The sequence below is a fragment of the Musa acuminata genome, chromosome BXJ1-8 (assembly GCF_036884655.1).
Source record: "Musa acuminata AAA Group cultivar baxijiao chromosome BXJ1-8, Cavendish_Baxijiao_AAA, whole genome shotgun sequence".
Lineage (NCBI taxonomy): Eukaryota > Viridiplantae > Streptophyta > Magnoliopsida > Zingiberales > Musaceae > Musa > Musa acuminata.
The window spans coordinates 7,403,324-7,415,487 of NC_088334.1; the positions used below are offsets into that span (position 1 = coordinate 7,403,324).

Consider the following 12,164-nt stretch of genomic DNA (forward strand, 5'->3'; position numbering starts at 1 on the left):
CTATGTTTTAAAAAATGTATAGATTATTTTAGACACAAGTAAACTACAAGGGCTTAAGAAGTTCATAACCAAAACTATAGAGCTAAAATTGACTTTAATAATTTTATTATATATATTATTATATTAATAGTTTATTATGAGTCAACATATAGACTCTAATGTCTGTTAACTCAAACTTGACGAGAGGGGCATATATATTACATATTTAAAAATTTAGAGGTCATTTTAGACATAAGTAAATCATAAGGGATTAAAAAGTCTATGACCAAAACTATATAGACTAAAATAGACCTTAACCCTTTTAACGATGATAACGAACTAATTACATATTACCCCCAATAATTAGACTCCTTTAACATCTCTAGTCTCTTAACTTAGATTTTTATATTAAAATCCTTATAATTATAAAAGTAAAATATTTAACTCTATTTACCATAAGCTTTACCAATACATAAAGATATGAAAACGATAAGCAAAAAGATAATTTCCTTAGCATCTCGATCATGGATTATTTTATATAATTAGACTTCTTTAGTATCCCGATTATAGACTTAAAAATTAATATTAAAATTTTTATAATTTATAAAAGTAAAATATTTAACCTCATTTACTATAATGTCATCAGCTTTAATGACGGAAGATACGATATATGACAACACATGTCTGAATGGCGTTGCACCGCTCTGTCTTACTTGCATTCTTTTCCTCCTCCCTCCTTATCGTTGGCGATGCAGATACCTCGCCTACCTCCTCCAACGTCAATATAGATACAAAACGAAGCTAGAGGAGATAGATCGATGTGACATCGATCGACGTAGATGCCTCATTGCTTTGCCTCATCTTCCCTCTCGTGATTGATGTTCGAATCGACATTGATAAGACTAACCACTACGTTGTCTCCAACCACCACCACAACATCATCATTCGCCACCTCCATTCAAATTATCTTTTTGTTCATATTTTTGTATCACTCATATACGTGCTGTATTTTCTATCGATAGAGATGACGATATTAGGGTAAATGAGATTAAATGTTTCACTTTCATAACTACATATATTTCAATGTAAACTTTTTAAATATAGGGATCGAGATTCTAAAGAAATTTAACTATTAACTATAATGATAATATATAATTAGCTCTACAATTTCTTACATTTAAGCAAATAAGTAATACATTATCTATGGATTTTATTTTATTTTTTGGTATTCTGACTCGTATATAGACAATAGATTTACTTGAAACTTAAATTCATCATAATTTTTTAATATGTTGAACGAATAAAAATTAATCATGACCCGTATTTATTATATTATAATTATATATAATTATAATATGAAAAAAGTCATTTGATATTATTTTGTCTTTAATATCTAAATGAGAATGATCTATACATTTTGTATTCTGAAAAAATTGTAATTTTGTAAAACGTAGATAAAAGATGTATATTAAAATGACACATAGAAACATGAAATATAACCCAACAAGTGCCACGTATATATGAACATAAAAAGGATCGTAGTGTACATTTGCATTTTACGTATACATACGTAATGCCATAAACAGCTACAATTAGCGTGAAACCGCCATCGAAGGGTATTTAGGTGATTTTACTTTTGTAAGACCGAAGCGAACCCTAACCCTCGATGCTTCTTCCTTCTCTATATATATTATCCCACCAATGGCGTCTCCTCCCATTCATGGAGCGCCGGGCATCATCGATCCCTCTTTCTCTTCTTTCTCCGTTTCTCCGATTTCTTTCTGAAATTAGAGGCTATGATGACCAAAATCTACCTATTTTATGAGAGGGCTAATCTCCTCTCTGATTAAGGTACATTCCAATGGATCCTTCTGAGCCTCCGCCGCTTTCTTGATCTGCTATTTGTGCGCGCCGGTAAGACTCGGCCCTTATTCTTACTTCATTTCTCCGTCCTGTTTCCGATATCAGAGGCTGTGATGCCCAAAATCTACCTATTTTATGAGAAGGCTAATCTCCTCTCTGATTAAGGTACATTCCAATGGATCCTTCTGAGCCTTCTCTACTTTCTTATTTTTCTCCGATTTGATCGAGATAGATCTGTGCTTCTGGCCGTTGGCGTGATGATCCCTTTCTAGGAATGCATCACATGTCGAATAAATAAATCAGACTACAATTATCTGATCAACGGCGACATCGATTTTGTTTCCGATCGCGTCTTTTGTTGCTTCGAATCGCACTTGTTTTCTTGTTTCGTTTTTGGTTTCTTTTCTCTAAGACAACAATGCAAGTCTGTGAAATCGAGTAGTACCTGTGCACGATAAGCCGATGCTCCGGACTCCTAAGGGAAGAAGGAAGGTAGCATGGTAGGGTGCACAGAGAGGAAAGAACGGGTCATCATGTCTGCTCTCGTTGACGCCTTCGGGCATTGATCCTGCGGGCCTGGATTCGACCCACAACCAATCCCATTCTTGTTTCTTCTCTGTTCTCTTTCTTCTGCTTCTCCTTGTATTTTTTTGCCATTCGATGCAGTTTGCTTCGAATCATATATCAGACGGCGTAATGGAATTGTGATACGTAGTGGTAATTTTCTATTTTTCTTGATGCTTGGGCTTTAAAAGTAGTTTTTCTATTGCTTATAAAAAGATTTATTATGATGTTTTACTTATTTCTGCTCTTATAAATTTGCCATTCATATGCCTTTTGGGTATATATATATATATATATATATATATATATATATATATATATATTCTCATTCATTCATTCTTTGTCTAGCATCTCCATCCTAGTTTGACACGCTAACCCAATCCAACGGCAGCGAGAGCATGATTCTGTTCCCACCACAACAATCATGCACCTAACAACTAAACCCGCACGTCTTGAACTGGTTCTTCACCTCCTCCGTTATATAATGAAACCAAAAGTGAACCGGTAATCATGCTGGACATCCATGGAGGAAGCGGGCAAGAAGCACTTCATCCTCGTGCATGGGATCTGCCAAGGCGCATGGTGCTGGTACAAGCTCATCACCCTTCTCAGGTCAGCCGGCCATTTCGTCATTGCCGTCGACCTCGGCGCCACCGGGGTGGACCCACAGAGGCTCGACGAGCTCAGCTCCATGGACGACTACGCCCGCCCGCTGTTCCACGCCATCGCCTCCCTCCCGCCTCACCAGAAGCTGGTCCTCGTCGGCCACAGCTTCGGCGGAGCCAGTGTCTCCCTTGCGATGGAGAAGTTCCCCGACAAGATCTCCGTCGCCGTCTTCGTCACCGCCGTCATGCCGAGCACCACCGTTGCCATGGCTGCCCTCACGGCCGAGGTATAAGGGACATGATTCCGGGCTATATCGCTGGATTCACTCATCATTGGTTCTATTTTTCGGTGATCGCTAGTTCTTCAAGGGGCATCCACAAGAAGCCTACCTGGATTCGAAGGTCTCGATCAGCTCAGATCCCCAGAACCCTTCGAGCAGGATAGAGTTCGGCCCCGAGTACATGTCGAACAGACTGTACCAGCTCAGCCCAGCTGAGGTACGCATACAAAGTGCTCGACGAAAACACCAGACTTTGAATCCTCTCCCCTCTTCTCGTGCATGCTGATCTTTCCAGGACCTGACGCTGGGGACGCTGCTGGTGAGGCCAGGGAGTTGGTTTTTGGGCGATCTGCTACGCGATGGAATTGTCACGGAGGAGAAGTACGGGTCGGTGAGAAGGGTGTTCATCGTGTGCAAGGAGGACTTGGCCATGACCGAGGGCTACCAGCGTTGGATGATAGAAGCCAGCCCGGGGGCGGAAGTGGAGGAGATCGAAGGTGCCGATCATATGGTCATGCTCTCCAAGCCGGCGGATCTGTGCAAACTCCTCCTCGAGATTGCCGCAAGATATTGATGTCAAAGGCACATACGTGTCGGTGGTGCTATGTAGTTTCTGGAACATGAACGATTAATAAAATACAAGTATTTGCCATCTAAAAACCATGTTAGAAATGAATAAACTAATTTACACGGTGGATGGGTTCAAGTATTTTCTATATATATATATATATATATATATATATATAATATCTTCGAAACAATTAATTGAAGAAAAAATATTCAATTGGATATTTTCTAGGCCAAACTAAAGAAGTGCTGAAAGAAATTGTATGGTGAATCAAATTGGAATGGGATTTGGGCGAGGGTTGTGTAATTAAAAAACACAAATAAAATCAAAGTGTGATGTGTGACGAGAGTCTAATTAAAATTTTTATTATAAAAAAACACCTACAGTACACTTAAAAATATGGATTCAAACTTGAGAGCTGTCACTTAAGATGTCAAAATGGAGACTGCTTGCATGCTCTACATTATTAGTTGTGTCATGGTCATGGTTATGGTTTGAACATAAAATAAAATGTTTTGGTTGTATTCATAAAAGTCTAGTGACGTTCCTACTCGTCTCTCTTTCATGCCAGTTGCCGAGGGCCCATCTAACAGGCTTTTTCTTTTGTTTTCTTTGACTCGAATGCAGAGTTCTTCCTCCTTCATGCCTTGTCCAGTTGCCGTGGGCCCATTTTCGTTGACTTTTACTACTCCCTCCATGCCTTATCCAGTTGCCGTGGGCCTATCTAACATGTGTTTTTTGTTTTCTTATTCTTGTGTTTCTTTGGCTTGGGAAGAAGGCAAGTGTTCGCTACTTGAATTCTCCGCTATCATCAAATAGGATGGCGCGTTACTCTAGTAAGTGAGATCGGACTCCCTCTCTCACTCAGTCTCTCTCTCTCTCTCTCTCTCTCATAGTTGTCTATTTGATTTTTTTGTCTGAAAACTCGAGATCCAAAATGTTTGATTTGTAAAGATTAGCAGAGGTGAAGAATGAAAATGTTTTCATGAGAGAGAAAACAGAAAGTGTCACCAAATATTCTCTATTTTGAAGTTTTTGTTTCAGAAAGGGAAACAAATGAAAAGGCGTATGCTATCAATGAATGCCCCATTTTAAGTGATTTGTCCACTTTATTCCTAATATTTACTAATAATCCATCTTTTAAATGAAAAAAGACAACCATAATACTTAAATAAATTTATTCTCAGACGAAACTAATGATAACTTAACATCATTTATCGAAGCAGCAAATATGGCAAATTCATCAACCTTATTGTTTACACGAAAACTAAACCATAAAGATCGAAACATAATAAATAATGATACCTCATTCACCCAATTCATATCTAGCCGAATCAGCAATGAAAAGAAAATACTTCATCATGTCAAAATCCAGCAAAATCCATCTGCAGATGGTAACATGGAAATGACAGGGAAAACTGAAAGATGGGAGTTTCTTACCTTAAAACAGGAAAATCTTGTGCAAATAGATAGAAACTCCAAGTCTAATGAAGTGTAGAAAAATTATTAGGTGAGGCACAACCAAAGCACAATCCTCATTCCTCGTCGTCCTCGTCGCCGTCACCTCCAGCTGCCTTCTTTGCAGCAGCCTTCTGGTTCTTTCTCTTCACCCTTCCCGGGCGGCCTCCACCGAATGGACTAGTCAGCGAGAAATCAATGTGCTTTGCAGAATCCACTCTGACCATGAATGATGGGATGTTGACCACTTGCCTTCCGACTCTGTAAGCAGGATCAAATGAACACAAACTTAGATGATGCAAAATTATATGTATACCTATATTAAATGAACACAAACTCAGACTATTGCCAAGCCATTTGTCTACACAAAGGATTCTTCAAATAGGGAACATGTGGAGGCATTTTCAAGTCAATAGGAATTACCATTAAAAAAAAGTCATTGTGTAACCACAAGTAATTGAATCTTAGAACGAGAGAAGACAAAGTTGAACCATAATAGATACAGAAAACTAACCGGATTTAGATTCAGAAGTGAAACACTAGTCTCGAATCCCTTACCCACTGGATACTAGATGAGCACATCTAAGTTTAGCTTGGCTCTACAGGTGTCATGACAAATAAAATATAGGTGATGCAAGATGTAATAAAAACAAAAGCAGTTTCACCACAAAATTTGAAACATGAGGTGATTGACGTTCCGCTATATTCTCTCCCTCTCTACAACTACCTAATATACCTTGTGACTGGAAAAACTTTACAGAGATAAAAGGAAATAAAAAGTTGCTTTTGTGCATGCACTCAAACATGTCTGAGAGTCTTGCAGATGTTTTCATAAGCATGAACTTGAAACTATCTTTAAGATTCTTAAAAAAACAAAGGTGGTAATAAAATCAATTGGAATAACCTTGCAGGATTACACAGTCAGACCAGTCTTGCATTTGAATCTCATCAACCAGGTACACAAACAGTAACATTAACGAATCATAAATCCACTAAGCAATATTGATTTTAACCCCAATTGAGGAATGCATTGCGCCAATGACAAGCTCAATGGTCCGTACAGATGATCAAATCAGGTCATTTTCTAAGCCCTTTTAATCAGATTTTTAAAAAGGTTTAGGTAGAATGCAGTGAGTTAGGCCAGATAGTCTCAAGAAAATGGGGATATATAGTGTTAACTAGCTCTCAAGTCAAATACAACTATGAAAATTCAAACTTAAGTTGCACCCATGGCAGTAATATCTGCACTGAAAGAAAAAAGGAATCAGAAGAGGCAAAGCAACGAAGACAATGACAAGGTATAACTGCCTAACAAACATTAATATTTACTTGTAGTAAAACAAAATATTTGATTTTCACCTACCTTGATTTGGATCAACAGAAGCTGAACAAAATAGGGTGAGCCTATAAAGTTGTTTGATTATTGAGCCAAACCCATCAAAACTATCTCAATCCACTGGAACTTGTGAAACTAAATCTGAAACAAGGCAAGCTGCAAAACCTCCAAATCGATGAAAGTTTCAAATTATAGAGACTACCAAACTGCAACTCTTTTGATGTGGCTAATGCTGAAAACAAACTGAAATGTACACAAAGGGCTAACATCCCATTTTATACTTCATTACCTACCTCTTTGTAAAATGTATTAAACCATCCCTAGTTCCACTTGAATGAGAAAGAAATGCTTTAGGATTTAGCTAGCGGTTTCCTCTTTTGTAGGAACTGAACAACTTTCAAACTCTTACAATCACAAAATAACGAGAAATATCACAAAAAACAAAAAAAATTAAAAAATCTTGAATTACAGAATTAAAGGCTGAATTTAGGCTCAAACTTGAGCAGATGTAGTTCCAACACACAAATAGCATGATCTTGTTGCTCGACTTAAGAATTCATGGAAAATATTCAAAGTAGGATGTTATGTTCATTAAACTTCTTTGATGATAAGAAAACATTCGACGCCCAGCTACTAACGCAACATGCAGATTATTTTCCAGCAAATACAAACCACGAATCCGAACTAAAATAGATACATAATTGGAAAAAAATATGATACAGTAATCAAACAAGAATTTTTAAGCATCTGAAATAATTGTTACAAGAAAGGATTTAGACACGATTTATGCTATCAATGGGTTCATTACTTCATACATTCTGTCATCCCTACTTCAAGAACAAGAACAAATTGAATAGCAATAACTTTTAGAACCAGAAAATTAAATAATTAATGGCAAAATGAGAAGAACAAGAAAGCAAAAAGTAGCATCAAACAAGAAAATTCACACTTTCAAAGCATGCATGGGAAGCAAATAAACATGATAATCCCATATTTAATTGTATACCAAGAAAAACACATTTGAACATCAACCTACAAAAACATTACAAAATCTCAGCACATACATGTAAGATATACACCCAAGTGATCCTATGTAAATAAGAAAAAGTAAAATGTTGTCAACAAGGAGCACCTGTAAGAATTCAACAAATGAGAGAAGACTTATTTATGAACAATTCAATCAGGTATTTTATTTGACTAAATTGATCACATCTTAATGGAAGTGAACAGGCAGAGCTGTCAAGCACTGAATTAATAAGACTATAAATAAACCTACAGAAGACACACTGAACACTCCATGCACAAGGTAGTAAACAAAGTAAGACATTCCAAGCAGAAAGACAAATTTGGACGTTGATTGGATGTTGATCAAATGCACCACCAGAAAAGCTACCTAAAGAACAAGTAGATGCAACATGAAACACAAAACCACAGAGAAGAATCCTCATCTATAATGCAGCTTATCAAAAGAGAAACTACCACACATGTCAAAAGGAAAACACAAGTCGGATATGACCCATGAACAGAACATTCAATGGTCAGCAACGAAAATGCTAGAAAACAACTACATGACAGAAAACATACAACATGCAAAGTAGCATAATGCATACCCTAATATATTCTTTTTGTTCAGAAGTGGAAATTGCATGAATTCCTAGAATATTAGCAAATATAAAATAAATTAATCATAGCCAAAAATCTTCTCATCCAATCAGAAAACCTGTCAGACTACCTTACCTAGTCATGTCCAAATAGAAGAGGCAAAAATTATCCTAGCAATGATATCACAACAAAGCTGTAAATGGGAGCTTTCAACACACAGTTACTCGCAACGACAGTGGGCATTATTAGTCATAAAAGGAGGAGTCGGGCAACCTGATGTGACGCTGCCTGATCAGGACGCGAGCGTGGTGGATGGACTTGGCCATCCCGGACTTGAAGACGAGCGTTTGAAGGCGGCGCTCCAGGAAGTTCTCGACGGTGAGCGCGAGAACGTAGTCGAGCTTGTTCTGGCCCTCCTCGAGGAGGCCGTACCGGTTCATCCGGCGGAGCAGGGCCTCGCCCTCAAAGATTCGGCGGGGGTTCTTCTCGTCGAGCGTCAGCAGATCCCTGGCGGCGTTCCGGATACGGCTGAGCGCGTATTGCACCCTCCACAGCTCGCGCTTGCACCGGAGCCCGTACTCCCCCACCAGCTTCAGCTCCGCGTCCAGCCGCTCCTTCTCGTACGGGCGGCGGGGCTTCTTGAAGGTCTTCCCATCTGCCAAACATCATCCACATTTACTAGGGCTTCTCGATCAGATCTCAAATTCCGAAAACCTCCTCAAAAATTTGCGGACAAAAGTCCTCTCAAATAATCCCTATCAAATCCAAAGTATCAGATCACAGATTAACGAAGAGAGCGGCTTACAGTTGCGGTAGAAACTGACATGAACCATGGCTGGTCTGCCGCCGCCGTCTCCTGTTCTCGCCTCAAACGATTAAGAGTGGAACCGAGGGCGATTCGGCAAAAAGGTGCCCTTTTATCTGTAGGTATTCCAAAAACCCTAAACGTTGCCACACCGACGTCATTTCCCTGTAATTGGGCCGGACTTTGAAATAGGCCCATTTGTTTTCATAGGCTTCTGGTGGGCACGTTGCGATGCATTATTTGTCCCTCTCCCATTCAAGTGAAGATTATAGATTCCAATAAGTCAAAATTTATTTTTAATCTATTTGATTGCTTAAATTTTAGGGATTTAGTTTAATAATGCATAAGTAATCAAATTTAGATTTTAGTTTAATAATGATAATGTCAAAAATTTTCAAGTATATATGTTGAGGTAAATTTTAGTTGTCTGACACAAAGACAGGGTTCGGAGCCGATTGAGATTCACTCCTAGGTTTATTACATATTAAAATGAAACCCTCCTAGAAAATTATGTAGAGGTTTATTGGATAAAACTCTTATGATACTTAAATTAGTAAGAATTGAAAGGATACGATCAGATTAGATGTGGAAGTAAATGTGTTCAATCAAGGAGTGTTCCTAGCTAAAGATGCATTTGAGATTTTTTTTATAATGTGGTAGGTGATCAAAAGATTGTGGCATAATATGTCAAACATAAGAATATGGGATATAGTTACAAGCTTCATTTGGTCATCAAAGGTTGTGACATAATATGTCAAACATAAGAATATGGGATATAGTTACAAGCTTCATTTGGTCATCAAAGGTTGTGATGACCAAGTTGATGCTCTCATTAGCTCCATGTTGTTAGCCTTGTATGGTCGAATCCACATGGCATCTCAATTGAATGAGACTAGAGTGTCGAGCTAGTGGAAAAGATTGGTTAACTAGATATGGATGATGTGTCAACAGTTGGTCACATGTCATATATCCCTTATCATCTATGCCCCATCATTTTGATATGTGACGCGGGATCAAGATATGATATACCATTCAATAGGATGTCAACAACATCGGGCACTTAATAGATGATGTTTCATCCATAAATTATCGGACGCAATTTGTGTTGTCATCATAAGGTGCTTTATGAGTAATTTAGCTATGTTGTCATTATAGGATGCTTTATAGTTGATTCATACGTGTTATCATTACCATAAAACTTCATCGTAGATTTGGTCGTATTATTGTTGCATGATGCTTCATGTCCAATTTAGTTGTTTTATCATTGGAGGATTCTTTATAGTCAATGCGATCGTGTTATTATCACTAGACACTTTATGGCCAATTTGACCTTGTTATTATCGTATGATCGATTCAGTCACATTATTGTTGGGATATGTCCCTTTAGACAATTTAGCCATGTTGGTGTTGGGAATTCCACTTTGAAAGTTCAGTCATATTGGTATCCTTTATGTGTGCACATTGCTCACTTTCAATCCAGAATTGCATAACATATCCCTAATGCATATTGTGGGTTATCACCATTGCATCGACTTCTAATAGGCCTATCGCTTTGGGCACATCACCTAATCTACTTTAATCTGATCCCTGATGTCATGAAATGATTACCTGCAGATTGCATATGTGACCTAATGGGGAAGCTTCATGTCATTTGTCAACTAAATCATTAGGGACTCATGGAGATCATAATCTTATGGTAAATCCTTTTTGGCTAATCTCAAATTCATATGTTATCTGTCCAAGCTACCTATCATACAAACGAGGGTCTCTTGACCCTTATAAATAGAACGTCTCTTCTCTTTAATGACGCGATTGAGTTGTAAATAATAATATGACTAAATTGCTTGAGAGTATATATCTTGACGATAAACACAATTGAATCAATCATAAAATATCATAAGACAATAATATAGTTGAATCAACCATTAAGCATCCAATAATGTGGTTGAGTCAACCATGAAGCATCCTCTCATGATGATTAAGTTTAAATTGGTCATAAAATATCCTGCAATGATGATATAACTAAATTGGCCAAAAAGCATCCTAGAATGACATCATGACTAAATTAATCATGAAGCACCTTACAACAATAATACAATTGAATCTAATAAAGAAATGACTCTCGATGACATAGATAACTTAGGCATAGAACATCATGAAATAAGTGTTTGATGTAGTTGACAACTTGTTGAAAGGTACATCATGTCTCAACCCCACTTCATGTGTCAAAACACAATGAGGGTAGATGATAAGGGATATAGATGCATATGTAACTATTGATGTATCATCTTTGTATGCTTGACTTATCATTTTTTCAAATGGATAATATCTTAATCTCATTTAGCTCACACGTCATGTAAGATATGACCCTATAAGGCTAAAAACATGGTGATAACGAGGTTATTGATTTGACCCCATGATGTTGGCCATGAAACATCTCATGATAATAATATAGTTATATCAATCATGAATCAACTTGAAAAGTACCTTTTGACAATAATACTATCGAGTCCAATGAGGAAATGACTATATGACAAAGCCAATATAGGCATGAAATATTGGTTAATAGCCTATTGAATGATACATCATGCCTAAACTTTACTTGACATATCAAAACATATTGGTTATTTTCAATTAGAGGACATCATGCCCACCCTTTGATCTCATTTGATTGACATATCATATAGGATCCGACCCCTACAACACTACCGATGTGATGCCAAGGAGGGCATCGATTAGAGCCCATGAGATTGAACATATAAGACTAATGAGAAAGTTAACTCGATAAGTCATTACTTTATATCCAATTTTAGTATGGATGGTCAGTGTGGATGAAGGTATGGTAGAGGTAGTACGTCATATAGTGGGACCTAGGGACCCACATCGAGTCGTAAAAACATCTCTGTGATTAGAGTCCACGAACCCACACCAGGTGATGGGACCACATTCATCTCCCTTCAAATTGTCATTGTCTCTCGATCTACATATGTTGAACAATAAAATATGTCTCTCAAACGACTACTGATTAACCACATCGAGTGGATTACTTTATTGTATCGATCAACTCTAAAACTCATAAGCTGGTCACATTAGGTGGATTAGT

General features: G+C 37.6%; 2 protein-coding genes and 4 non-coding genes across 9 annotated transcripts; 5 read left to right on the plus strand and 1 right to left on the minus strand.

The window, feature by feature from the left end:
* The first annotated feature begins 1,692 nt into the window (after positions 1–1,692).
* On the plus strand, positions 1,693–3,952 carry LOC135582764 (probable esterase PIR7A). Of its 4 annotated transcripts, none has more exons than XM_065078623.1 (4): positions 1,693–2,559; positions 2,798–3,298; positions 3,372–3,509; positions 3,588–3,952. In XM_065078623.1, the coding sequence occupies exons 2-4, from the start codon at positions 2,930–2,932 to the stop codon at positions 3,864–3,866; spliced, it is 786 nt and encodes a 261-aa protein (XP_064934695.1). In that variant the 5' UTR covers positions 1,693–2,559; positions 2,798–2,929; the 3' UTR covers positions 3,867–3,952. The 4 variants fall into 4 exon arrangements, with proteins under 4 accessions (XP_064934695.1, XP_064934696.1, XP_064934697.1 ...); XM_065078624.1 differs by having other exon boundaries at positions 1,693–2,007; XM_065078625.1 differs by having other exon boundaries at positions 1,693–1,893; positions 2,755–3,298.
* On the plus strand, positions 1,767–1,862 carry LOC135591887 (small nucleolar RNA R41). The gene has a single exon (XR_010478652.1). It is a non-coding gene; the product is annotated as a small nucleolar RNA R41 (small nucleolar RNA).
* LOC135591885 (small nucleolar RNA R41) lies at positions 1,944–2,039 on the plus strand. Its single transcript, XR_010478650.1, has one exon. It is a non-coding gene; the product is annotated as a small nucleolar RNA R41 (small nucleolar RNA).
* On the plus strand, positions 2,090–2,166 carry LOC135591890 (small nucleolar RNA Z155). The gene has a single exon (XR_010478656.1). It is a non-coding gene; the product is annotated as a small nucleolar RNA Z155 (small nucleolar RNA).
* On the plus strand, positions 2,327–2,437 carry LOC135591899 (small nucleolar RNA snoR100). The gene has a single exon (XR_010478664.1). It is a non-coding gene; the product is annotated as a small nucleolar RNA snoR100 (small nucleolar RNA).
* Positions 3,953–5,201: 1,249 nt separating the features above from the next.
* LOC135587342 (small ribosomal subunit protein uS4y-like) lies at positions 5,202–9,201 on the minus strand. The gene is made up of 3 exons (XM_065078627.1): positions 9,062–9,201; positions 8,530–8,911; positions 5,202–5,579 (listed from the first exon to the last, which is right to left on the minus strand). Exons 1-3 carry the CDS (start codon positions 9,087–9,089, stop codon positions 5,396–5,398), a joined length of 594 nt encoding a protein of 197 aa, XP_064934699.1. The 5' UTR covers positions 9,090–9,201; the 3' UTR covers positions 5,202–5,395.
* Positions 9,202–12,164: the final 2,963 nt, after the last annotated feature.